Genomic DNA, 27,995 nt, shown 5'->3' on the forward strand with positions numbered 1-27,995 from the left:
TTCAAATGCTATCCCAAAAGTCCCCTATACCCTCCTCCCCCCACCCCGCCCTGCTCCCCTACCCACTCACTCTCACTTCTTGGCCCTGGCGTTCCCCTGTACTGGGGCATATAAAGTTTGCTACACCAAGGGTCCTCTCTTCCCAATGATGGCCAACTAGGCCATCTTCTGCTACTTATGCAGCTAGAGACACGAGTTCATATTGTTAGTTCATATTGTTGTTCCACCTATAGGGTTGCAGATCCCTTTAGCTCCTTGGGTAATTTCTCTAGCTCCTACATTGGGGGCCCTGTGTTCCATCCAATAGATGACTGTACTCGCTAAATTTTAATGTGGACTTATATCTACATGAAAATAGTCACTCATTTTGTGTTAGTTGTGTTGGAGATTGACTCAGAGCCTCATCTATACTAGGCCTGAACTCTACCTCCTAACTTTTTTTAAAAATGACTTTTTAAAAGATTTATTATGTATACAGTGTTCTGCCTGCATGTATGCCTGAAGGCCAGAAGAGGGCACCAGATCTCATCATAGATGGGTATGAACCAGCATGTGGTTGCCAGGAATTAAACTCTGGGAAGACCGGCAGTGTACTTAACCTCTGAACCATCTCTCCAGCCCCCATTAACCATGTTTCATAGGATTCTTCCCATTTTTAGGTAGCAGAATTTTTTTTAAAGATTTATTTATTTATTATATGTAAGTACACTGTAGCTGTTTTTCAGACACCCCAGAAGAGGGCATCAGATCTCATTACAGATGGTTGTGAGTCACCATGTGGTTGCTGGAATTTGAACTCAGGACCTTCAGAAGAGCAGTTAGTGCTCTTAACCGCTGAGCCATCTCTCCAGGCCCCAGTAGAAGAAAAAAAATTTTTTAAAGATTTATTTAATGTTATTTATGGGCTGGAGAGATGGTTCAGTGATTAAGAGCACTGACTGTTCTTCTGAAGGTCCTGAGTTCAATCCCAGCAACCACATGGTGGCTCACAACCATCTGTAATGAGATCTGGTGCCCTCTTCTGGTGTGTGTCTGTACTCAAATTAAAAATAGTATGTTTATTTATGGGGGCTGGAGAGATGGCTCAGCAGTTAAGAGCACTGACTGCTTCTATAGGTTATGAGTTCAAATTCCAGCAACCACATGGTGGCTCACAACCATCTGTAATGGGATCTGACGCCCTCTTCTGGTGTGTCTGAGGACAACTACAGTGTACTTAGATAAATAAATGAATAAATGAATCTTTGAAAAAAATCTATTTGTTTTATGTATATGAGTACACTGTAGCTCTTAACTGCTAAACCATCTTTCCAGGTCCCTGCCTTTTTCTTTTAGATAGGGTTTGATTTCAAGCTGGCCTTAAATTCAGTCCTTCCAGGTCAATGCTCTGAGTGTTAGGATTATAGGCCTGTGCCACTATGCCTGGCTGAGCATCAATTAAGTATACTTGTTTTAGAAGGAAGGCCCAAGCAAGGAATCTTGGATCTCCCTTAGAAGGGGAATAAAATAGTCATAAGAGGCAGATGGAGGGAACTGGGGAGTGGGGATCACAGGTACAGGACCAGGTGTGGCCTAGATGGCTATGAAAATGAATAGAAATCTGAAACTGATGGGGGTGAGGAGGTGGTGGAATCTCTAGGATGAGAGAGAGACCTGAGATAAGGAGGTGACCAAGAATCAATGGAGGTGACCTCAGCTGTGACTCACAGCACTAGGGATATGGAACCCAAAGAGACCACCTCTTGTAGCCAGGCAGGAACCCCAGTGGCGCCACAGGGACACAAACCCACCAACAAAACTTTCAACCCCCAAATTCTCCTGTTTACAAGAAATGTGGGCTTGCAGGATGTAGCAGAGACTGATGGAACAGCCACCCGATAACCAGCCCAACTTGAGACCCATCCCATGGGCAAGCACCAATCCCTGACACTATTAATGATACTCTGTTATACTTGCAGACAGGAGCCTAGCATGGCTGTTCTCTGAGAGGCTCCACCCAGCAGCTGACTCAGACAGATGCAGAGACCCACAGTCAAACAGTGGAAGGAGCTTGGGGACTCTTATGAAGAATAGGAGGAAGGACTGAGGGCCCCAAAGGGGATAGGAACTCCACAGAAAGACCAACCTAGACCTTTGCGTTGGGGTTCTCAGAAGCTCAACCACCAATGAAAAAACATACTGGAGCTGGGTCTATCCCAAAGGCTGTTGCCTGTATGTGGGATGTGTTCTTCTAGCTGGGCTGCCTTCTCTGGCCTCAGTGGGAGAGGTGCTTATCCTTGCAGATACTTCAAGTACCCGGATGGGGGATACCCAGGAGAGCCCCCACCTACTCAGAGGAGAGAGGATGGGGGAAGGAGCGTGGGAGAGAGTGACTGGGATATAAAGTGAATAAGTAAATAATATAATTTAAAATATACATATTTGTTTTTAGAAAAAAAAAGCAAAACAAAACCCCCTAAACCCAAAGTATCCATTTCATGAAAAGCATCACCAAATGAAGTCTTTTACTCCTCTGTACACAAACTAGCACACACATCTCAGAATAGACTAAATCAGGTACTTATTAGCTGAGAATCACTGCATTGACTTGAGGTAACTTTTTTTTTTTTAAGATTTATTTATTATATGTAACTATACTGTAGCTGTCTTCAGAAACCCCTGAAGAGGGGATCAGATCTCATTATGGGTGGTTGTGAGCCACCATGTGGTTTCTGGGATTTGAACTCAGGACCTTTGGAAAAGCAGTCAGTGCTCTTAGCTGCTGAGCCACCTCTCCAGCCCTTGAAGTAACTCTTAAGACAAGGAGATACAATTCATACAGATGCTTGAAATTAATGAGATTCTGGTTTCAGTTCTGACATGAGAAGCCATTCAATACTTTTAGTCTTATACCAGAATTTCTAGTGTAAGGTATTGTCTTAGTCAGGGTTTCTTTTTTTTTTTTTAAAGATTTATTTATTTATTATATGTAAGTACACTGTAGCTGTCTTCAGACACTCCAGAAGAGGGGGTCAGATCTTATTACAGATGGTTGTGAGCCACCATGTGGTTGCTGGGATTTGAACTCTGGACCTTCGGAAGAACAGTCGAGTGCTCTTACCCACTGAGCCATCTCACCAGCCCTTAGTCAGGGTTTCTATTCCTGCACAAACATCATGACCAAGAAGCAAGTTGGGGAGGAAAGGGTTTATTCGGCTTACATTTCCACATTGCTGTTCATCACCAAAGGAAGTTGTGGGGAGCGGGTGTGGCAGCAGTCCCAAAGGCGCCAGGGACTGCAGCTAAGTCATATGACTTGCACCTGACTTCCTCATATAAGACACAAACATCTTGAGTGCTGCGCAGGTGCACCAGGATACCGGTGAATCCAATTTGGTGGAGATTTGCCCCTGCTGCCCTGATTAGCTGAAGCCTCGTGACTGGCGAGGGGGCGTGGCCTGCGGTGCGTGGATGAGGCAGAGTATAAAAGGAGTGAGAGGCCCAGGGTTCGGGGGAGATATAAACAAGAAGAATCAGGACTGAATAAACTGCTGTTAGAAGGACTGGTGGTCGTGTCGTTCTTGCTGGTCGAGAGCGGGCGCGACAGGAAGTCAGGACTGGAACTCAAGCAGGTCAGGAAGCAGGAGCTGATGCAGAGGCCATGGAGGGATGTTCTTTACTGGCTTGCCTCACCTGGCTTGCTCAGCCTGCTCTCTTATAGAACCAAGACTACCAGCCCAGAGATGGCACCACCCACAAGGGGCCTTTCCCCCTTGATCACTAATTGAGAAAATGCCTTACAGATGGATCTCATGGAGGCATTTCCTCAACTGAAGCTCCTTTCTCTGTGATAACTCCAGCTGTGTCAAGTTGACACAAAACTAGCCAGTACAGGTATCTATAAAACACATGGGCACAATTAATGCTTGTTTCAGAATCTTGTTTTATTTAAATGTTTTCTTCATGTTCCAATACAACAACTTTTTAGAGTCAATCAAATACATATATCAATAGGTTTCCTCAAAAAAAAAAAACAAACAAACAAACAAACAAAAAAAACTATCAAAGCCTGGACTCCACCCCAGAGCTTTCTTTTTCCCCCCTTCAAACTTCCCCAGCAATTCTTACGTCAGCCAGAGTTGGAAATCATTGCTGTGAAAGAGTATTTAATTAAGAAAAAACATGATTAATTTAAAATGCACAGCACAAGAAAATTGGAGGCACGTGGGGAATAGATTTAGAAACCAGAGGACACAGTTTCTGAACAATTTCTACCTCTCTCAAGGCTCAAAGATTACCAATAACACAATTTCCACCATAATCCTATCAGCCAGTACTACAGCTAGGGGCAGTGGAGACAATGGTAGAGTGTTTATTCATCATGCAAGAGACAGCTCCATTCATAGCTTACTAAAACAAAGACCTCAAAAAAGCAGCCTGGACAGAACCTTGTCAATTATCACTAACCACCAGTTGCTATACTCTTTGCCAGTGTGGGAAGACTGAGATACTAGGCATAAATAATAAAGACATAGTCTCAGGGCACTGGATTCCTAAGGTCCCACCCAGGAAACGGGTAAGACAGATCTACCTGTGTTAAGGGAATGGGCACACAACTTCTAAGAGTGGTGCTCATTTGAGCCCACTGGTCGTATTCCTTCAAATTTCAGACAACAGAACCCCAAATAGAAGGACAAATAAAGGGGTAAGTCTTTAGCCTTTACTAATTGCCCTTCACTATGGAGCTACTCACAGATGAATCATGAGAAGAGATCATTTTCATCTTAGACAGGTTCATGATACAAGTGCTACGCCAAAGACTGGTTGCAGCCAAGTTTCACTTCAAACTTTCATTGATTGATAAATTAGACATTACTTTGGAATGCTTAATTTTAGCTACTATATAGACTTGATCCAATGTATATAGTATACCACTTTTCACATTTAATTTTAAGCCCCATATTAGAAGTAGGTTACAACCCCAGCAACCAGCAGAGACCCCTTATTGGTGGTATTGTTCTTTATCAGGGGCAGAGCAGATGGCAGTCCTTTGTTCATCCTAGCTTGATGGCCAAACCTTGTCTTATGCCTAGGACTCATAAAAATCAAATTAAAGCAAGGCAGCACGGCATGAGAAGAGGAACACAAGGTCTTGTAGACCTCCATGCCACCCACAGTCCTGCCCTCCAGTGCATAAGCATAGATACCTGCTTGTCACCATGACAGACGGGAGAGAAAAAGGAATTCAAGGGTGGAGAGAAGTAGCCTGTTATAAGTGGGCATCCCTGCCATCAGGGCCTTGTTTGAGTCTGTGGATCCACAGTGGTGGGTCAGTGTCCATGGCTCATTATTACCACTAGGGAACACTGGGTGTCTGAGGCTGTGCAGGTCTGCCACCATCCCTCATTGGATATAGCACTCTGGACAGCTGGCCCTGCCACTTGTCTGTTATGAGGTGGTGTGGATGGGACACCCTCCCCCGTTGCCACCTTCTGTAGGGAGAATTGGCCCAGGCTCTCACAAGCCGCAGCACTTGGAAGAATGGGCCCCAGCTGACCAGCTCAGCTACCATCCTGGCCCTTATCCGGGGCTCTGAATTGACCCACCTAAAATCTATGTCATGTTCGAATGGTGGGGATCGTGAAAGGGCCACCCTGCTGTTCCAAAGCTGCAGGATCTCTATGACACAGCGCAGCAACAGGATAACTGGAGGGAGTCCTGATGAGGAGCCAACATTGTTGTTGTCACAGAAGCTACAGCTTCCACGATGGCATGTTTTCTAGGCTTTGTTCTGTTGTTGGTGTGCTACTTTGGGGGAGGTCGCATGGGCAAAGGTTGGATATGAGGGGATGAATGGGATTGGGCTACATGATGTCAAACAAGGAATCAATAAAAAGAAAAAAAAAAGTAGAGGTCACATTTTCATCGCCAAAATATAAGAATAAATTTATAGCTGCTACTAGTAAGGTAATGAGCTAGGAAATTAATTCTTTCTAGTATTGCTTTGAAAATATACCCCTAGGCTAGTAAAAGAAATTCCAACTCCTTCCCAAGGCATTGTTTAACTTGAAGTCTTCAGTCATCATCTACAGTTGGCTTAATGGTCACTCCTCTTCTTATCTGACCCCAACCAATTAAACTGCAAAATAAAAACAGAAGAGATTATGAGCTTCACCCCCACCGGACTGGAATCACCACACTATCATACAACCATGCATTACCCGTCTATTTTCTAAATTCAGCTGCTTCTCCGTAAAGAAAGCTTAGACCATTTTCTCAGACTTTAAAAAGCAGATGGAGGGATGCTGAATAGCATGACAAGAAAATTGTCGTGTCACCGGGCGTGGTGACGCACACCTTTGATCCCAGCACTTGGGAGGCAGGGGTAGGCGGATTTCTGAGTTGAAGGCCAGCCTTGTCTACAGAGTGAGTTCCAGGACAGCCAGGGATACACAGAGAAACCCTGTCTTGAAAAAACAAACAAAAAAAAAAACAAAACAAACAAACAAAAAAAAAAACAAAAGAAAATCAAACAACGTCTATAATAGTGAGTTGGGTATGGTACTACACGCCTATAAATTCAAGCTTTTGGGAGACAGGAAAGTGAGGAATTATTTCATGGCTAAATAGTAAATGTGTGGCTAGCCTGGGCAACAGGAAATCACATCTTAAAAAACAGAAACTTGCTAGTTGTAGTGGTGCATGCCAGCACTCAGGAAGTAGAGGAAGGCAGATCTTTGTGTTCAAGAACTGCCTGGTCTACAAAGTGAGCCCTCGTATCAAAGAAAACAAAACCTAAGTTATTTGGAGCAATGGCTCAATAATGAAGGGCACTTGCTGCTCTTGCAGAGGACTCTGGGTTCAGTTCCTAGCACCCGTATGGTGGTTCACAATCACAGATTCAGCAATTTCAACCTCTTTGAGCATTGGGCAAGCATGCAGTGCACATATTCAGGCAAAAAATCATGCACATAAAATAAAACATATTTATCTTTAATGGTCTATCAAAAAAACAAAACAAGAACAAAACAAAAACAAAAAACCACCTACCCATTCAGATTCACCTAGGGGACCTTCAGACCACCCAAATTACATCTCTAATACGTCTTGTGCACGTGCGCCTGTCTGTCTGTATATGTGGTTTTTTTTTTCTTTTTTTGGAAAAGGACTTTCACTATGCAATTTTGTATACTTGGAAGTTGCTTTGTAAACTAGGTTGACCTGGAACTTGAGGTCCACCTGACTCTGCTTCCCATATGCTAGGATTAAAGGCCTGTGCCACTATACCAAGCTCAGATTTAAAAACCAAAGCAAACTGTAATTCTTATGTCTATCTTTGGAAAATGCTTTCTTTCCATTCATAGTGCCTCATCTGATCACAATGTCTTTAGATAACATCAGCTGGGAAAAGGAGAACCACAGGAACTCCAAGCAGACTGCTTTGCACAGCAGGACTTTGCTAGCAATGGTGATAGATGTCCCTTTAATCCCAGTACTCAGGAGGCAGAGGCAGATGGGTCACTGTGAGTTCCAAGCTAGCTTGCTCTATACAGTGACTTCCAGAGCAGCCAGGGCTACATAGAGAGACCCTGTCTTTTTTTTTTTTTTTGGGGGGGGGGGGTGGAAGTGGTGGTAGAAATAACAAAAAAGTTAATAATTGTTACACTGCAGGGTGACATGACAATTCAGATCAATTGTTTTGGCAAGAATGCAATGAGAAACTATCACCTGCACAGTACCAAAGAAAGACTGACAAAGGAATAGGCAGTGAAGAACACAGCCAAGGCACAAGGAAAATTTGGGGAAAATCCAGGCTGTGGAGTAGTCTTCTTTAGAGGTATATATTTTAGACAAACCTACAGAAAAGATTAAATGGACCAAAACTGGTTTCCAGAAAGATCCCAAATATCCTCAACCAGCAAGAAAATATTAGAAATTCTTTAGTGTAGCATCGTGTCAATGTTTAGACAACTCATTCTGATTGAGCCCTTAAGTATCAACAGATAAGGCAAAGCAGGACTTTTTTGCTACAACCTTTTAAGTTAAAATGATAGTGTTATAGATCATGATGCATCGAGGAATGGTGAAGGAGTAGACTCAATTACTAATTTGGGAAAGAAGCCAGAATCAGAAATCAAAGATAAATGTGTGCTTTCCAGATAGTGCATAGACCTTTATTTCTAAAAACTAGTTCATTCCTTTAGAGAAATGGCCAATTCTAAAACTGAAGCAGAGAGGTACAAAACAAGCCCCTTGTGGAAGAAAATAAGCTTGTACCAAAAGAAGCCATAAAATACAACATGGATAAAAGGATACAGGAACCAGCTTAAAGGTCCCCACTGACAAACTCTTGGACAATTTGTACATCAAAATAAAATATAGCAACAGAACAACAGACCATAGCCTAATGAACAAAACAGAACCCTGTGAATCTGTATTATGAAAGCGGGTACTCAATAATGGGAAGGAAAAATGCCAAACATTCAATAAAGTTCAATTTAGGTAAAAATGACCAGTGAATGATAAGTGCAGGAGGGAGGGAGATTTGCATACATACACAGGGTCTCCCCCACACACTTCTCTCTGTCTCTGCGTGTGCGTATATATACACACTCCTATGAATGTGTTTCTTTGAGCTAGCCCAGGTTGCCTGCAAACTCTGAAGATGAATTTGAATGAATTTGGCACTGAAGATGAATTTGGAGTCCCAATCCTTGTGTACCTACCTCTCAAGTGCAAGGATTAATTTGAACTATTACATCTAGTCTCCTAGGGGTTTTTGTTTTGTTTTTTCCTAATTTCAAGGGTAATTAAGAGTAAGTATATAGGGCTGGTGAGATGGCTCAACAGGTAAGAACACTGACTGCTCTTCCCGAGTTCAAATCCCAGCAACCAACAGTCAGTGCTCTTACCTGCTGAGCCATCTCTCCAGCTCCTGTTTTGTTTTTGTTTGTTTGATTGATTGTTTTTTGAGACAAAGTTTTACTATTAGCCCAGGCTAGCCTTGAACAGAGATCCACCTGCCTCTGCCTCCCAAGTACTGGAATTAAAGGTATGGTATGTGCCACCACAATCCAGCTTCCTCTCTCACCCTTTCTTTTTGTTTGTTTGTTTTTTTTGTTTTTCCAGACAGGTTTTCTCTGTATAGCCCTGGCTGTCCTGGAACTCACTTTGTAGACCAGGCTGGCCTTGAACTCAGAAATCCACCTGCCTCTGCCTCCCGAGTGCTGGGATTAAAGTTGTGCGCCACCACCGCCAGGCTAAGACATTTATTTATTATGAACAGTGTTCTGCCTGCATATATGTCTTTACACCAGAAGAGGGCGCCAGATCCCATTCTATAGTTGTGAGACACCATAGTTGCTGACAATTGAACTCAGGAACTCTGGAAGAGCAAGTCAGTGCTCTCAAGAGCCATCTCTCCAGACCAGCCCCTACCCCAACACTTTTAATTTCATGTGTATGGGTGCTATACATACATATATATCTATGCACATGTGTCTGTCTGGTACCCACAATGGTCAGACAAGAGAGCTGAATCCCCTGGAACTAGAGTTAGTCATTAGCTGTCATGTGGGTTCTGGGAATCAAACTTGAGTCCTCTGGAAAAGCAGTCACATTAATGGCTAAGCCATCTCCCTAGCCTTAGCTAGTTCTTTTGAGATAGAATTTCAGTCTATAGTGCAGAATGGCATAAAACTTTGTAGCCCAGGCTTCAATGTTCAATTTCTGGTGTGAATTTCTGGTGTGTCTGAAGACAGCTACAGTGTATTTAGATATAATAATAAATAAATCTTTGGGCCGGAACAAGCAGGGACTGAGTGAGCGAGGTTGACTGGGGTGAGCAGAGGTCCTAAAAATTTAATTCCCAACAACCACATGAAGGCTCACAACCATCTGTATAGGTACAGTGTACTCACATACATAAAATAAATAAATCTTTTTAAAAAATTTCTTGGCTATGAAAGAGAGTGCCAGCCGGGCATGGTGGCACACGCCTTTAATCCCACCACTTGGGAGGCAGAGGCAGGCGGCGGATTTCTTAGTTCGAGGCCAGCCTGGTCTATAGAGTGAGTTCCAGGACAGCCAGGACTACACAGAGAAATCCTGTCTCGAAAACAAAAAAACAAAACAAACAAAAAAGAAAGAAAGAAAGAAAGAGAATGCCCTTGTTTTGTAGAGATATTGCTTAACTATTAAGACATCAAAAGGCATGACATACACAAGTGACTATGTGTGTGTGTATCTTTCTAGACAAGGGATATTTATGAGTTTTCTATACAATTCTTGCAATGTCATTGGTAAGTATATATACTTTTCTTATGTGCATTTAGTTTGGCCTACATCTATGTCTAGTGAGGGAGTCAGACAGTTGTGAGCTGCCATGTAGGTGCAGGGAATTGAACCCCAATCCTCTGGAAGAGCAGCCAATGCTCTTAACCAATGAGCCATCTCTCCAGCCCCCAATGTTAACTACAAAAAAAAAAAAAGTTTATGGTAGCCAGGTATAGTGGTGCATGCCTTTAATCTCAGCACTCAGAAGACAGAAGCAGGCAGATCTCTGTGAGTTTGAGTCTAGCCAGGGCTAAAGTATTTTTTCCCCCAAAACAAAGTTTATGAGGGGCAGACCTGGGAGAGGCTGGGGAAAACTGAGTATGATCAAAATACTTTTTAAAAAAATTTTTTTATTTTTCAAGACAGGCTTTTAAAAAATACATCTAATTGTCCTATATTACAACTTACTCTGTAGACCAGGTTGGCCTCAAACTCAGAGATCTAACTGCCTCTGCTTTCTAAGTGCTGGGATCAAAGGTGTGCACCACTGTTGCCCTGCAGATCAAAATACTAATAATTAAAATACTACTAATACTACTACTAATAATAATAAAGTTCAAGACTGATAAAGATTGCTCAGCAGACAAAGGCATTTATCACCAAGCCTGACTACCTGTGATCCCCAGAACCCACATGGTAGAACAAGAAGTTGTTCTCTGACCTTCACATACATATTGTGGTATGTGTGCACACCTACACCTACACACACACAAATAATAAATAATGTTTAAAAAGGATGCTTGCTGTCAAGTTGTATGAACTGAATCCAAATCTTGGAACTCACATGGCTGCAAAACCAACTACATAAGTTGCTATAACACACACACACACACACACACACACACACACACACACACATACACACACACATTAAACAAATGAAGGGGGGGGAGTCAAAAGATGGAAATATTGAATTTTTTTTGTTTTGTTTTGTATAGGCTACACCTAAAACAAAGGGAAGCCAATTGAAGTACTTATACTAATAGAAAGAAAAATAAATCAAGAGTATAAATATAGCTTTATAGACCAACCAAAGAAAAAAGCTAAGCACTAAAGTCACCCTAACTGCTGTGTTCAAGGGGAAGTGTGTCCATACATATACTAACAAGAACTTAGCTCTTTAATAGACAGTGGCAAAGTGAACAAAACTTACCGCCAGTGTTTCTCAACTCTTCTGCTAAGGGCAATTTTTTCTCCTACTTCTGTGCACACGGGATTGGTCAAAACAATTTTGCCCAAATCAGCCTTGACTGCACTAACTCTTCCTCCTGTCGACAGGGAGCCTATGTTGACCATAAGCACTTCATTCTTAGACAGCTTTTGGACCTAGGAAAATAATTTGGAGAAAGAGGAACAACACATAAGATAGCACTTTCTGAAGCGGGAGTGTGGTGGCGCACAGTACTCAGGAGGCAGAGGCAGACTGGTCTCTGTGACTTTGAGAGCAGCCTGATTAACATGAGTTCTAGGACAGACAGGGCTACTTTGAGAGACCCTGCCTCAAAAAGCCAAACAAATAGTTTCTGTTTTGGTGAGGATTTAAAAAACAAACAAACAAATAAAACGGATTGCCACAGAGTTGCTCTTGATTTCCCCCACCTCCCCACACCTCAATAGGATTGTTCTGTATAGTCCTGGCAGTCCGTAACTCAGAGATCTCCCTGCTTCTGCCTCCCAAATGCTGGGATGAAAGGCTTGTACTGTTTCCGGCTAGTCTTAAATTTTTACTTTTAATTTAAAAAAATGTATGTATATTTCATGTGTGAGTGTTTTACATGTATTCCTGCATGCCAGAAGAGAGTGTCAGATCCCAAGATCCTATTACAGATGGCTGTGAGCCACTGCTCTTAACCACTGAGTCGTCTCTCCAGCCCTGTTCTTTGTTTGTTTGGTTTTGTTTTGTTTTTGGAGACAGGGTTTCTCTGTGTAGCCCTGGCTGTCCTGGAACTCACTTTGTAGATCAGGCTGGCCTAGAACTCAGAAATCTGCCTGCCTCTGCCTCCCAAGTGCCAGGATTAAAGGCGTGTGACACCATGCCTGGCTTTTTTTTTTTTTAAAAGGAAGTCAACATACTCACACATTCACTGCATATTAACTATGAAAGAAGAAAACTGAGTCTAGCCTTGCTGCTCATCCCTCCCAGAAACATGAGTTATACAAAGCACATACCTTTGCTGCTTTCTTGTCTCCTTCAGTACGTACACCCAGAAGACGTCTAAGCAGGAAATAGGAAATCTCCAGTTCGGTGAATATTTCAGGTAAAGCTCCAACTGCACCGAGCACTTGTCCCACCATTCTGTCAGCTCGGCACAAGGTGGGGTCGATCTTTGTTCCAACTCCTAACATAAAGTAAGATGGATATAGCCAGGCCTTATTATCTAAAATACCCCTGGAATAATTGACTTCAAAGTCTAGTAAGAACTGACACCCTTTTACACGTACTTCCATTTTCATACATACATGGCAAGCGTAACAAAATACTCGTTCTATGTTAATTGGCTTTTGGTTTTTTTGACAGGGTTTCTCTGTGCAGGAGCCCTTGGCTGTCCTGAAACTTGCTCTGTGGACCAGGCTGACCTATGCCTACTGAATGCTGGGATGAAAGGCGTGCACCACCACTATGCAGCATTTTTTTTTTCAGATGGTCCTAACATGTAGGCAAGGCTGGCCTCCAACTTACAGAGATCTACCCGCCTTTGCCTCAAATTTAAAGGCCATCACATCTTTCATTTAAATTTTCAGTGAAAATGTTTAGAACAAGCCTTTTTAAAAGATTCTTATTCTCCCTTCAAATTTTTTAGATAAGGTTTTCCCCTTTGTGTTTTGATGTCTGAGAGCATCACGTGCATGTAGCTCCCACAGAGGCCAGAAGAGGGCGACAGACACCATGCAAAGAGTTATAGACTGTTGTGAGTTGTACTAGAAACTGGGTCCCCTGGAAGAGCAGCAGTGCTTTTCAACGTGGAGCCATCTCATGTCTTCAGGCCCTTATTTTTCATATTTAAGCTATGTGTATATGTTTACCTCTGTGTGTGGCTCTGCGTAGGTTAAGTGTGGCACCAGAAGAAGGTACTGGCTCTCCTGGAGCTGGAGTTACAGCTGGTTGAGAGCTGCTCATAAATTCAGACCTCTGCAAAAGCAGTGACATCCCCAACCCTGAGCCACATTTCCCCCAAACAAAGCACATATAGCTATAGTGTTTTGAGTGCTAGGCCATCAAACTTATTCTGTGTCAGGCACAGTGCACAGACCTGAAATTCCAGGGATTGGACATAGTGAGGCGCGGGAAGACCTTAAGTTCTAGTTCAGCCTGAAATGGAGTGAGTTCAAGGACAAGGTAACTTTGTGAGATCTTTTCTCAAAAGGAAAAAGAGTGAGGCTGGAGAGATTGGTTAGTGACTTCCGAGCACTGGCTACTTTTCCAGAGGATTCAGGTTCAATTCCCAGCACCCATACTCAGTTCACATTGTCTGTAACTTTAGTCTCAGGGGACTCAATGACTTCTTCTGACCTTTGTGGGCAACTAGGCAGGCATTTATGTGCATAGACATGATCCACATACGTAAAAATAAATAATAATCTAATAGTAATCTAATTTTGAAAACAGAGGACAAAGAGGGCTATATCTTAGTGATTGAGTGCCTGCCTAGCATGTTCTAGACTTTAGGTCTAAACCCTAGTACTTCAAAATAATAGCCAGAAATAATTATTGTTGCTACTAAGTATCTCCTACTAAAATGTACTTTAAAAATATTATTCATTAGCAATGTGGATGCTTGTTTGAGTGAGCAAGCACCTTTACCTGAGTCATACTGCCAGCTCCAAAATGTGTTCTTTCTCTTTAAAACATTGCAAGATGCACCAATAAAGCCAGGTTGATGGTACACACCTGTAAGTCTACCACTTGGTAAGCTGATCCAAGAGGGTTGCCTTGAGTACCAGCCTAGCTAAAAATACATGGCAAGAGTCTATGTCAAAAATTAAAATGGGCTGGAGATATGGTTCAGGGGTTAAGAGCACTGACTGCTCTTCCAGAGGTCCTAAGTTCAAATCCCAGCAACCACATGGTGGCTCACAACCATCTGTAATGAGATCTGACGCCCTCTTCTGGTGTGTCTGAAGACAGCTACAGCGTACTCGTGTACATAAAATAAATGTCTTTAAAAAATTAAAACAGGACATGGTAGGACATATCTTTAATATCAGCACTTGGGAGGAAGAGGCAGATGGATCTTTGTGAATCTGAGGCCAATAAGGACCCCCAAAAATAAAAAACCAAAACAAACCACCCACAACAAAAACAACCAAAGGGCAGGTAGAGAGATGGCAGTGATTAAGAGCACTTGATGCTCTTGTAGAGAAGCTGGGTTTGGCTCCTAGAACTCACAAGGCAGCACAGCATCTCTGAAACTCTATCAGACTGGTCTGATGCCCTCTTTGGCATTGGTACAAGCTGAACAGACATATATGCAAATAAAATCATATACATAAAAATAAAAGTGTTAAAAACAAAACAAACCTTACAATCTATCTTTGATCTTTACTATGAAATGTACCATGAATCTCAACAAACTAAAAGAGAGGAAAGTCCTTACCAATGAGACCACCCGGGGCAGCATATTGAAGATCATTATGTTCCGCAAAAAGTGACACAATTTTGGAAAAGATTGGTTTACACATGAGTTTTCCTTCACTGTCTTTGGAGACAATACCGGGTCTCACTTCTATCTCCTGGCCTACCTGTAAACACATAATTGGCAAGGAGAATTATAAAACAATACATTTATTATTTGCCTACCAATGTTATAACAAAAAGTCCACAAAACTAAAAAGATTACTTTTATTTACTTCTTATGATTTTTATGGCCTGCAACTCACTAGGCAGAAGTGGCTGGCCTTGAATTTAGATACCAGTCTGCTTCTGCCTCCCAGCCGCATACCACCAGGCCAGGTCAAAAATTACTTAAAAAAACACACACACACATATATATGTTTTTTTGAGACATTTCTCTGTGTAGCCCCAGGTATCCTGGAACTCACTCTGCAGACCAGCCTGGCCTTGAAATCAGAGATCTGCATGCTTCTGCCTCCGTATTTAAAGGTGTACACTACTATGCTCAGCTATTTTTTTTTTTTTTTTTTTAAAACTGGCATGGAGGAGCCAGATGGCTCTACAGTTCAAGAGCACTGCTGCTCTCGCACAAGACCAGAGATCAGTTCTTAGTACCCACACAGCAGCTCACAACTCATAACCATCTCTAAGTTCCAGGGGATTCAATACCCTCTTCTGGCCTCCTTGGAAAGATGGAGACAACCACCACCCATATCTATGAAATAAACAAATCTAAAAGAAAAATTTAAAATCAGTCCCATCTAAGTGTTACAAAGTACCAAATAAACCTGTTGTCACATAAAATATGTTCCATGTTCACTGGAAAACTATAGTTTTAGAGATCACACATCTTCCAAAGACAAAACCAAATCCATATCCAATACCAGACACCATGGAAAAAACATTTTTCACTGGGCATAGTGGTGCATTCCTTTAGCCCCAGCACTTGGAAGGCAGATTAAGATAAGGGTGGTCTGATGAACTGGCCCAGAGGATAAAGGTGCTTATCTTACCATCAAACCTGATAGCATGAGTTCAATCCCAGAGACACACTAGATGGAAAGAGAGTCAACCCCTGAAAAGCTGTCTTACCTATATATACTGTGGCACTTACACACAATAACCAAATATACAGAGTAACAAGTCAAATCCAATTTACCTTTAACACTCCTTTTAGGATACTACCACCAGCTACACCTCCCTTAAGGTCATCGACTTCACAGCCAGGTTTGTTGACATCAAATGACCTGATGACTAAAAGAAAAATTTAAAACAAATTAAAGCCATTTCTATGTACTTCAATTTTAGCTTTAGATGACATTATTTTCCAAGTCAACCTTTCTAAAAACAACCTAATGATATTGCTTTGATGTTTGCTGAAGTCTTACGTGTTAACAGGAGGAAAACAAAACAAAACAACAACAACAACAACAAAAAACCAAAACAAACCCCAAGAAATAGCTTGAAAGTTCATTAAAAGATGGTTTATTCATCTGTAATGGGATCTGATGCCATCTTCTGGTGTCTGACACACTAGTGTACTCATATATGTACAATAAATAAAATCTTAAAAAAGAAAACAAAGATAGTTTATTAAAGTATGTCAATACTATAAAAGGGTCTCTACCATGGAATATCATACATCCATTTGAAACTAATGTTAAAATTATATGTAGTGATCTGGGATAGGTTCTGTGTACTGTTAAAGAAAAAAGTAGCAGCTGTGTGGTGGAGGAGGAAGAAGAGGGAGAGGAGGAGGAGGCAATGAAGAGAGACGGACAGTTAGAGCTGCAGAAAGGAGGTTATCTGAAATGTAGGAGGAAAGGGAAAGCAGCCCTGGAAGGGCTGCCCAGAAGCATCTTGGGCAGCAAAGACCAATGGGCTTCACAGAAGGAAACAGGGCAGCAAAGTTAAAAGTAGATTTAGAAGGTGTTGAGCCAGGAGTACTGGAAGGAAGGGTATGCTAAGGAAGACTTAGAAGTGCCCAGCCACTGAGCTAGTAAGGCATGTTAAAATAAGCTAATAATGTGTGTGTGTGTGTGTGTGTGTCTTTCATTCACAGGACCAAAGACAGTTCCTGGGCAGGCACTATAGATACACGGCTTATGGCTTGTCCTTCACATTTAAGGTTCTATATAATTCAACCAGCCAAGGAGAAAAAAACCTATGTATTGAGCAAAGTCTTCCCCTGACCCCCTTTTTTGGTGAGGGCCATTATCTCGTAATTATCATAACTATTTACATAGTATTTACAATAAATTAGCTATTATTCCTTAAGGCGTACAGGAGGAGACTGGATGTACATCAGTGGTACTATCCTTGCCTGGCATGTATGAGGCCTTGGGCATCTCCAGCTTCACCAGAAATGTCAATCAATGAAGCATACAAGAGACTGTACTTGGGTACACACAGTTTGCCATTTAATTAATTAATTAGTTAATTAATTAATTCCTTTTGAGAGAGGTTCTCACTATGTAGCCCTGACTGATTGGAACTCACTCACCCGTAGACGAGGTTAGCCTTGAATTCACAGAGATCCACTTGTCTTTGCCTCCCAAGTGCTGGGATTACATGTGTTTGCTACCATGCTTGGTATTTTATATATAGAACTTTTGTGTTTTATGGCTTCTACAAGTACAAGTTTACTTTTTTGTTTTGTTTTGTTTTGTTTTGTTTTTTCCAGACAGGGTTTCTCTGTGTATCCCTGGCTGTCCTCAAACTCAGAAATCCACCTGCCTCTGCTTCCAAAGTGCTGGGATTAAAGGCGTGCGCCACCACAACCGGCTAAGTTTACTTTGAAATTAAGCCTATTGGTTTTTCAGCAATGGTACAATGCCATCATTTGTATCGAAACTGCACCACCTCAACAGCTTGTAATCCCTTCAAATTCCCTGTTGGTCACCTAAAATACCATATAGTCAGCACAAAGGGTTTCTTTTGTACTCAGAGTTCTGTCAACCAGCAGTATAATCTCAAGACATTATTTCAAATAGGTTTTATGAATTTACATGCCCTCTGTAGAAAGAGAAGATACTAATAAGAAGCACGGAAGAGTCCAGTTAACTGTGACTCCTGTCACTTACCAATGAGACGGGGCTCTGAAGTAAAGTCTCTTGGGGGCACTGGTATTTTCTTCACTATATACTCACAGACAACTTCAATATTGTACTTCAGTTGAGCAGAAATTGGAATAATTGGTGCCCCTTCTGCTACGGTTCCTACATAAGGAATTCCAAAAGGATCAAAATCCTTGGGTTTTACAAAACTTGATTTATACGCTAGATAAAGTAATTAGACCTAACAGAGGCCTAAACATTTCCACACGAATTCTATCTTTAACTCCTGAAAATGAATTATTTGTCCTTTAAAGGGAAAACTGCTAAAATTATTTCACTGGGCCTAGTTAACAAAGGCAAAATGATGTGTTTAAAGGAATAAAACACGAACACTCCTGGGAAAGAGCACTTTACCAGCTAAAAGATTCCTAACATACAATTAACCTTCCCATAAATGTCAAGAGGAAATTACAGACTCTTTGATAATCAAAGACTGGCTGGCATATATATTTTTTCATCAAGCAAACTGGCAAAGAAATAGCTCAAAAATAAATGGATTTTAATCAAAGTGGATTATTCTTTCTCGTATTAGAACTGGATTCCCAACAAGAAAAAGTTAAAAAATAATGAACTGTCAATAGTAACACACATCACAACTAAAGAAAGGAACACTGTAAAGATTGCTGTTTGGTTTTTGAGACAGGGTCTCTCTATATAGTTCTTGCTGGCCTGGAACTAGCTATACACACCAACAAGCTGGCCCTGAAGTCAGAGGTCTGCCTTCCCATGCCTCTAGGATGCTAGGATTAAAGACATGTGTCATGATGCTGAGTAGCAAGGCAAGACTGTATTTAAATTCTTTTATTCATTTTACTATCACTAAGAATTTTTTTTTGAAAGGCAGTGATGTGAACTCAATGTCCTGTGTATGCTAGGCAAGCACTCTACCATTGAGGTATACATATACACTAAGCTCTTGGGATTTAAAACAGTTCATCTGATTTCCAAAATATACCTTCAGTTTTAACATTGTACATTAAATTCAGAAATACCATTTACAGTCTTATCAGGACCCCAACAAGTAGGGAGTAGAAAAAGCAACAGGTATGCCAACCTATATTTACAAATGATCTTCTGATACACTAGCCATTATAGCTTCTTACCTTGCACAAATGCGAGGATTTGCTCATATTGTTCCTTAGCCTGACTTTCTTTTACCAGATCAATTTTATTCTGTAAGATCAAAATATGCTTGAGTTTCATGATTTCTATGGCAGCCAGGTGTTCGGAAGTCTGGGGCTGAGGGCATGATTCGTTACCAGCTAGTTGACAGAGAATAAAAAACATGGGTAAGAATGACTAGAAACATCCAGACCATTCAGTTTCAAAAATAGAAGGCAGATCGTTAGCTGGCAGGCAGGGGCTGGAGGGAGTAGAACTGGGCAGTGAGGGCTGAACAGTCAGGAGGCTCACTTTTGTGGTCGTGAAATTTTACTTGTACTTCCTTCTCACTGATAAACTGGTAAGGGTTACATTATGCACATATCCTACCACCAACTCTGCTTTACCCTGTATCTTCACTCACTGCAGCCTCACAGTCCTAAGCAAGAAGCTTCCAATGACCAAGAATGCCTTCAAGAGCTTATGCTTAGGACTTCTAGCTCAATGTAGTCTACATATGTCCTGTTACACGCCAGCTCTTAGGAGGCGGCTTAGCCTCAAGGCTACTCCTTAAACAAGAGTGCTGTGAGACAAGCAACAGTACTTGACAACGGGCAAATTTGCTCAGCATGCTAAGAACTGCCCTGCTCAGTCTGTTCATGTGTCCTGTACAATAATATCCTCTCGCATACCTAAAATTACCATTCATACCTGTCCAATCTCTTAACAGCACACATAGGGAAACACAGCTTTAACTCTGAAAACTCACATGCTTACCAGACCATGGCAATTACTACAAATAAATCATCTACATGGAGGGGCAACCCATAATACATATGCTTTAAGGCCAATTCTGAATGGAAATAAGATGAGAAACCACGCCACATTGCTTTTAGGACACTCTAAGGCTTCTCAGAATCCAGAAAGGCCAGGACTAATTTGCTTAGTATGTTATGCTGTTTGTGATATGCTCGAAGGAAATGGTATCCTGCATGTCACATTTCTATTTATGCCTCACTTAGATAATGGACATGGCCTCCCAAGGTTTCAGTTCTTCCTGAAATCTTCCACTCAGATTAGCTCTCCATTCTGATGACTTACCTATCAACAGAAGGGCCGCATCCATCACTGCTGCACCGTTCAGCATCGTAGCCATCAAAATATCATGGCCAGGACAGTCAACAAAGGAAACATGCCTGACGATTGAAAAGTAACAATCAGCCTTAAGATCAATCAAAACCACATGCAAACTATAGATTTCTTTTTTTTTTTAAATATTTTTAAAGATTCATTTATTTATTATATGTAAGTACACTGTAGCTGTCTTCAGACAATCCAGAAGAGGGAGTCAGATCTTGTTACAGATGGTTGTGAGCCACCATGTGGTTGCTGGGATTTGAACTCCAAACCTTTGCAAGAGCAGTCGGGTGCTCTTACCCACTGAGCCATCTCACCAGCCCAAACTATAGATTTCTTAACATCAAATCACATGGGAGCTAGTTCTCAATGTTGCTCGTAGACTTTGGGCCTGGTGCTTCTGGCTTCTATAGGTACTGGCACATAGGTAAGCACAGCCAGACAAGCACATACATATAATTAAGAATAATAAATATGGGCTGGTGAGATGGCTCAGTGGGTAAGAGCACCCGACTGCTCTTTCAAAGGTCTGGAGTTCAAATCCCAGCAACCACATGGTGGCTCACAACCATCTGACGCCCTCTTCTGGTGTGTCTGAAGACAGCTACAGTGTACTTACATATAATAAAGAAAGAAAGAAAGAAAAAAGAATAATAAATATGAAGAAAAGAGAGAATGAGAATTTTCATTTGAAAAAATATTTTGTCCAAAATACCACTACCCCTGAAAAACTAGACTCGTGTACCTTAAGTGAGAGACAGCATGACTTTAAAGTTATGGTACTCAGAGTCATGACTTTATAAGCATTACTTTTCATGTTTTATTTTAATCTCTCTTCTGTTTTCTGGCTGGTCAGGCAAGATGGTTCAGCAGTTAAGAACACTGACTGCTCTTCCAGAGGTCCCGAGTTCAAATCCCAGCAACCACATGGTGGCTCACAACCATCTGTAATGGGATCTGACACACTTTTCTGGTGTGTGTCTGAAGACAGCTACAGTGTACTCACATACATAAAATTAATAAATCTTAAAACAAAAAATGTTAAAAAACAAAAAAATGTTCTTGGCTACTGAGTCATCTCTCTAGCCCCAGAGTCACAATTTTAAAAATAACAAAAATGTATGCTCACATTGCCATGATCTAAAACTGGGATCAAGGATCAGAAAACTATGGGCCTCAGATTTGGCCCACCACAAACTCATACATGAACATACAGTTTACGTGTGCTTTTGTAATAGAAGAACAGAAATAAGTACTTAGGACAGAGACTCTAAGGCCCACAAAACAGGAAAAAAAAAAAACATTTGCACTTTACAAAATTTGAGAAGAATTATCTCTGACCAGCGCTAGGACCAGAGTGAGATAAGAGAGGTACCTCAGGTTTACATTTTAAGGGGATGCCTAAACAGTAAAAACAGACCCTGGAATATAGATTAGTGGTAAAGCATTTGCCTGCTAGCATATGTGGCCTTTGGTGCAAGTCCTGGTGCTAAAGAAAAAAAAACATTCTGAAGGTCCTAAGTTCAAATCCCAACAACCACCACATGGTGGCTCACAACCACCCGTAATGAGATCTGATGCCCTCTTCTGGTGTGTCTGAAGTCAGCTACTATCCAGACACTATTGCATATGCCAGCAAGATTTTGCTGAAAGGACCCAGATATAGCTCTCTCTTGTGAGGCTATGCCGGGGCCTAGCAAACACAGAAGTGGATGCTCACAGTCAGCTATTGGATGGATCACACGGCCCCCAATGGAGGAGCTAGAGAAAGTACCCAAGGAGCTAAAGAGATCTGCAACCCTATAGGTGGAACAACAATATGAACTAACCAGTACCCCCAGAGCTCGTGTCTCTAACTGCATATGTAGCAGAAGATGGCCTAGTCGGCCATCAGTGGAAAGAGAGGCCCATTGGTTGTGCAAACTTTATATGCCTCAGTACAGGGGAATGCCAGAGCCAAGAAGTGGGAGTGGTTAGGTAGGGGAGCAGGGCGGAGGGAGGGTATAGGGACTTTCAGGATAGCATTTGAAATGTATATAAAGAAAATATCTAATAAAAAAAAATTAAAAAAAAACTGAAAACAGGAGCCCACACAAAAAAAGATGAAGTTAGCTACTTACATATAATAATAAATAAATCTTAAAAAGCAAACAAACAAACAAAAAACCCCAATAGCTTGCCTGAAAGGCATAGTGGTGAACACCTTTAATCCCAGCACTTTGGAGGCAGAGGCAAGCAGAGTCCGAGGCCAGCCTGGTCTACAGAGAAAGTTCCAGGACAGCCACGGCTACACAAAGAAACCCTGTCTATTAAAAACCAAACCAAACCAAACAACGTCTTTGCTACTTTGTGGGTTCTTTCTTACACCCTTTTTACCCCAACACTACATGAGAGAAAAAAAGATAGAGGGGAGAGGGAGAGGGGGGGAGAGAGAAAAGATCCCCAAATAAAGCCAGGGGTGAGAAAGAGGATGATGTTATTGTTAGACTACTTCCTGCTGATTAGGGGGTGTCGAGGACACCAGGACACCTAATTTCTCCTTCTTGTTATTTCTTCTTTGTGTACAACTACCTAACAAAGTGATTAAAAACAAACGACCATAGCATCTCAGGACAGTAGCATTTATATACCCAGAATTCCAAATGTCACACAACCGTAGAAACTATCTGTGGCTGGCAAAATCATGCCTCTGCTAGAGCAGGAGGCAAACCAGTCAGCTGCTGTGGATTCTCTGAAGCAGCCCCACATCCTACACCTGGGACTAAAAGGAAAACATAGTCTCATAATCTGTGTCTTTTAAAGAAACCAAAAAAGAAACTCCAAAATTGTCACTACAAACAGGCAAAACAAGTCATACAGAAGCAAAAAAATACCCGAAACCTGGTTGGCCTGTATTTAAATGTCTGATACTGGTGACTTTTTTGAAAGACTGTCCCCACACCCTGGAGTGTTTGTTTTTCTGAGCACCTCCTCTTCATCTAAGTGTTTAACATGCATAGTAAAATACCTTCAATAAAACCCCAACTCAACTTTGTAGGAAAAAAAGTGAGCAGGTATGGTGGTATAAGCCTTAATCCCAGCACTGGGAAGGAGACAAAGGCAGGTGGGTCTCTCTAAGTTCCAGGGCTACATATTGAGACTCTATCTAAATAAAACAGAATTCCAATATCCTATTCATTACAATTTTCTTAATTATTTTTTAAAAATTGATCTAAAGTGAGGCTGGAGAGATGGCTCAGTGGCCGCTCTTCCAAAGGACCTGGGTTTAGTTCCTGGCACCCACATGGCAGCTCACAACTGTCTAACTCCAGTTAGGGACCTGGCACCCCCAGACAAACATACACGCAGGCAAAACAGCACTGCTCATAAAAGTCGAATAAACTTAAAAACGAACTGTATTAAAAGTATCCTGATTATTGAGACTCCTTGGATTCCCCTTCTTCCCTAAATCTTGGGCCTGAGATGAGTATCTGACTCTGTCCTTGATCTAAAATGGCCTTATGGGCTTGCAACCCCTGAAGATGCTTGTAACTAGGTACCAGCCCCTCTGGTAAAGAACCAGCACGTGAAACCATTCAGAAAATTGTTGGTTTCAAAGAAGTAATTTTAAAAATAGATTCATAAGCCTGGTAGTGGTGACATACGCCTTTAATCCCAGCACATGAGGGGCAGAGATAGGAAGGAGGGCCTCTAAATTCATGGCTAACGTGGTCTGTAGAGTGAGTGAGTTAGTTCCAGGACAGGCAGAGCTACAGAGAGAAACCCTGTCTTGAAAAAGGGGCGGGGGGGGGATTCATTCTTAGCTAACAACCAGAAAGGAAACTGTTTAAATACAATGACTTGTGCTTTCTCTCCCTTCCTTTCTTACTCATGCAATGTGTGCCTTTATAGAAGAGTTATTTTATTTTCTTAAGTGTTTCATGTCCAGTGCACCCAAAGGTGGATCTCCTGGAACAGGAGTTACAAGCGGCTGAGCCACCAGGTCGATGCTGGGAATCAAATCTGGGGAGCAGCCACAGATCTAACAGCTGAGCCTCTCTAGCTCCCTTATGCAACTTGTAGAACTTTTAAAATTAATTAAAAAACAAAACAAAACAAAAACAACTTACCTTTCAATTATCATTATATAAAATAAAAACATGAAATAATGGCAAAATGATGAAACCATTCATCAACTGAGTTTAGTGTTCGGTATCTTAAGTACTTCAAAAAGCACAAAGCAGTGATTTAAGCATCAAAGTTACCTGACTAACTTGAAGTTCCCTTTGGTCCCCGGAATGTCTGTAGGAAACTCATCTGGTGTGCTGCTTCCACACGATCTGTAACATTCTGGTCTAGGACAACTTGGGTCATCAAGTTTATAAATCTATAAGAAAAAAGAAACAACTAGATTAGTTACGTATGCAAAACCTACAGTTAAGTGGTTTCTAGTTTCATTGTACATGGATCACCTTAGCATTAGCATATCCAAGCTTGATGGTAATGTTCCTTTCGAGTTCATTTTTGAATCTGACAGTGTGAACTCCAGAAATAGCCTTCACCACAGTGGACTTCCCATGAGCTACGTGACCAATTGTACCTATTGGCAAAAGAGAACAAAATTAACTCCTGCACTCAAGTACACCAGGTATTTTTTTTCAGAGTGTGTTGAGTCAAAAACTCTAACCGTAAACACCAATGTAAATCCAACAGTGATAGGGCTGATGACATGGCTTGTAGCTGTCTTTGGCTACTTTGTGGGCTCTCTCTTCCAACCTTCTCCACCCTTTTAACCACCTACCACTAGATAAGAGAGGACAGGAAAGAGATCACGGAATAAAGCCGGGGTTTGAAAGGGGTCAACATTATTGCTAGACTACTTCCTGCTAATTAGGGGCATCAAGGTCCAAGTTCCTTCGGGGAAGTTTGATCTTGTCGGACATCTAATTTCTTCGTTTCTAACAACTACTTAACAAAGCATGACCAACCAACGACTAACCCAGTCTCTCGGGGTCCTAGCATTTATCTACCCTCAGAAGGAAAAGTCCCCAGAATTCCAAATGGGACACAATTGCAGAAACTATCTGCTGCTAGCAAAATCCCACCTCTGCTACAGCAGAGTCCACTTCTGTGGATAAACTGAAGCAGCGTCATATCCCACACCTGGCATTAAATGAAAAGCATAAGTCTTTAAAATATTTCTGTAGCTGGGCGAGGCGGGGCACGCCTTTAATTCCAGCACTCAGGAGGCAGAGGCAGGCGGATTTCTGAGTTCAAGGCCAGCCTGGTCTACAAAGTTCCAGGATGGCCAGGGCTATACAGAGAAACCCTGTCTCCAAAAACAAAAAAAAATTTTCTGTGATTTTTTTAAAAAAAAGAAAATAAATTCCTAAACTGTCATCATGACAATGACTCAACAGGTAAAAGCACTTGTCACAAGTGCCTTAGGACCAGATTCCAATACCTAGAACCTATAGGAAAGGGAGAGAACCAATTCCTAAAAGTTGTCCTGCTTTCCACACATTATAAATCTTCTCAGGCCCGGCGGTGGTGGTGCACGCCTTCAATCTCAGCACTTGGGAGGCAGAGGCAGGCGGATTTCTGAGTTCAAGGCCAGCCTGGTCTACAGAGTGAGGTCCAGGACAGCCAGAGAAACCCTGTCTCGAAAAAAACCAAGCTTCTCAGACCAGTTTTAGTAGAGTATATACTTGGGAGTAAGAAGCAGGATTTGAGGCCAGCCTGGACAATGCGGAGAGATGCAATAAAATTTAAAAGAGTAGTCCCAGCTCCTGGGGAGCAGAGGCAGTCTAAGAACTCACTTCAACTCTGAGTTTAAGCTTAGCTTGGTCTACAAAGTGAGTTCCTGGACAGCCAGGGCTATGTAGACAGACCTTATCTCAAACAAAAATTAAATATGTTTAAATGTTCACTTGAAATGTTGTTATCCTGACTGAAAAATTATTCATTTACATACTCTTCTACTAGTTCAAAACAACAACAAAACCCCTAAAATCACCCCCGAAACAAAACAAAAACACCAAAGATGTCAAGCACACAGCCATCATACTGTCATATTAGACAAACTCTGATACAACACACTCATAACCCTTGTATTCAGAAGTCTGAGGAGAAGGATTGCCTTGACTTAAAAGTCAGCCCAGACTTCATAGTGAATGCCAAGCTAGGCAGTCTCCCTAGAATAGCTAGCCGGAACACATAGCAAGCCTGTCTCACTTCCTCCCCAAATCCAACATCAAAAACCCAACCATACCCTATTCATACTCAAGCAATACCAATTCATACCTCAACAGTTCTAGGCGCCAATTAAGGGGGAGGAAAGAAGTGGACTTAATTATAGCTTATATATCAAATAAAACTGCCATAAACTATCCCGTATGGCAGCAAAGTGCATTTGTACCTCATAATTCACTACTCTATGATTACATACTACCTTGGACTATGAAACTTTTCTTTCATACATATCTCAAAAAAAAAAAAGTAGCAATATTTTGTTAGTAAGGGTACCACAGCATTCTTTTGACACACTGACCTACTCAGGACAATTTCCAAATAAATGTCCACATTACTCAATGAATTACATAAAAGAAAGGGTTAAAATTACTTGTAAGTCAAGTAAGTCTTCAAGCTATCTTACCAATATTAATTGTAGCTTGTCTGCTGATAACTTCATGTGAAAGTGGTGTCAACTTGGTAACATCCTGAAAAGAAATATATTGTAAAATATAATCAATACAAACCACAAGTTTTCCCTTGACTTTATATTCCTCGGGTACAACTGTATGCTCCGTATGAACAGCTCTCTTCTCCTGCTAAAGCCCCCCCCCCCCCCCCCCCCCCCGCCGGCAACATGCTGTTAAGACTGGGAAGACTATAATGACTATAGTGTCATTGTCACACTAAGACAAGTCCACTCACTAAGAGAGGTCTGGCGATGAAAGGCCACCAAATACTGGAGTCATAACAAGTCCTCAAATGTCTAACACAGTGAACAGTATAGTCCAATTTCCAATCCTTTACAGACTTAAACCTTAACAACTTTTTAACAGTCTCGTTAGTCTCATACTGGCCTCCAACCAGATATAGAGCCAAAAATGTCCTTTATCTTCTAATCTTCCTATTTTCATCTCCTAAGTGCTAGGATTACAGGCGTGCGCCTCTCCGGATGGAACTCAGGGCTGCGTGGATGCTAAGCATACACTCTACGCTATATTAATCATCTCCATTCTGTTTATTAACAAAGCTTAACTCCAGGAATTCCAAGTCTCACAATCGTTCCCCAGTTTGGGGACTAGACAAGGTACTGGCGGTAGAGCTGGCACGCACGCCTTGGACGCTAAGGCTTTAGCTGGCCCAGCTCTAGGATGGCTCCTTCAGCCCACGCTCCAGCCACCCAGGAACCACCTCATCTCCAGGCCCTCCGATGCTCCATTCCCACCCCCCAAGATCACTGGGCTGCTCCCGCCGCAAAGCCAGGGCCTACCAATGTGGCGAGATCCTGTCGGGAAAGATGGGGCTGACCGAGAGTCACTCCACCCTCACCCCCAGCCATCTTGCTCGGAGAGAAAAGGAAAATGCTCGGCAGCCGCCTGACATACCGTAGGCCCCTTGGGCGGAGCGAAGGGGAAGCGGCGGGAAGGCGGACTGCGGCATAGACCTGATGAAAATGATGGCGAATGCAGCACTGACCTGACTGCTCGGACTTCTCTCTGTTTGAA

General features: G+C 41.9%; 1 protein-coding gene across 1 annotated transcript; it reads right to left on the reverse strand.

Annotated features, from left to right (window-relative positions):
• Positions 1 to 3,904: 3,904 nt before the first annotated feature.
• Eif2s3x (eukaryotic translation initiation factor 2, subunit 3, structural gene X-linked) lies at positions 3,905 to 27,847 on the reverse strand. The gene is made up of 12 exons (NM_012010.3): positions 27,761 to 27,847; positions 26,915 to 26,978; positions 24,732 to 24,859; positions 24,525 to 24,646; positions 20,245 to 20,339; positions 19,146 to 19,304; positions 18,010 to 18,144; positions 16,086 to 16,180; positions 14,910 to 15,054; positions 12,484 to 12,653; positions 11,468 to 11,640; positions 3,905 to 6,118 (listed from the first exon to the last, which is right to left on the reverse strand). The coding sequence occupies exons 1-12, from the start codon at positions 27,827 to 27,829 to the stop codon at positions 6,055 to 6,057; spliced, it is 1,419 nt and encodes a 472-aa protein (NP_036140.1). The 5' UTR covers positions 27,830 to 27,847; the 3' UTR covers positions 3,905 to 6,054.
• Between the last annotated feature and the right edge of the window lie 148 nt (positions 27,848 to 27,995).

The sequence above is a fragment of the Mus musculus genome, chromosome X (assembly GCF_000001635.26).
Source record: "Mus musculus strain C57BL/6J chromosome X, GRCm38.p6 C57BL/6J".
Taxonomy (NCBI): Eukaryota; Metazoa; Chordata; class Mammalia; order Rodentia; family Muridae; genus Mus; species Mus musculus.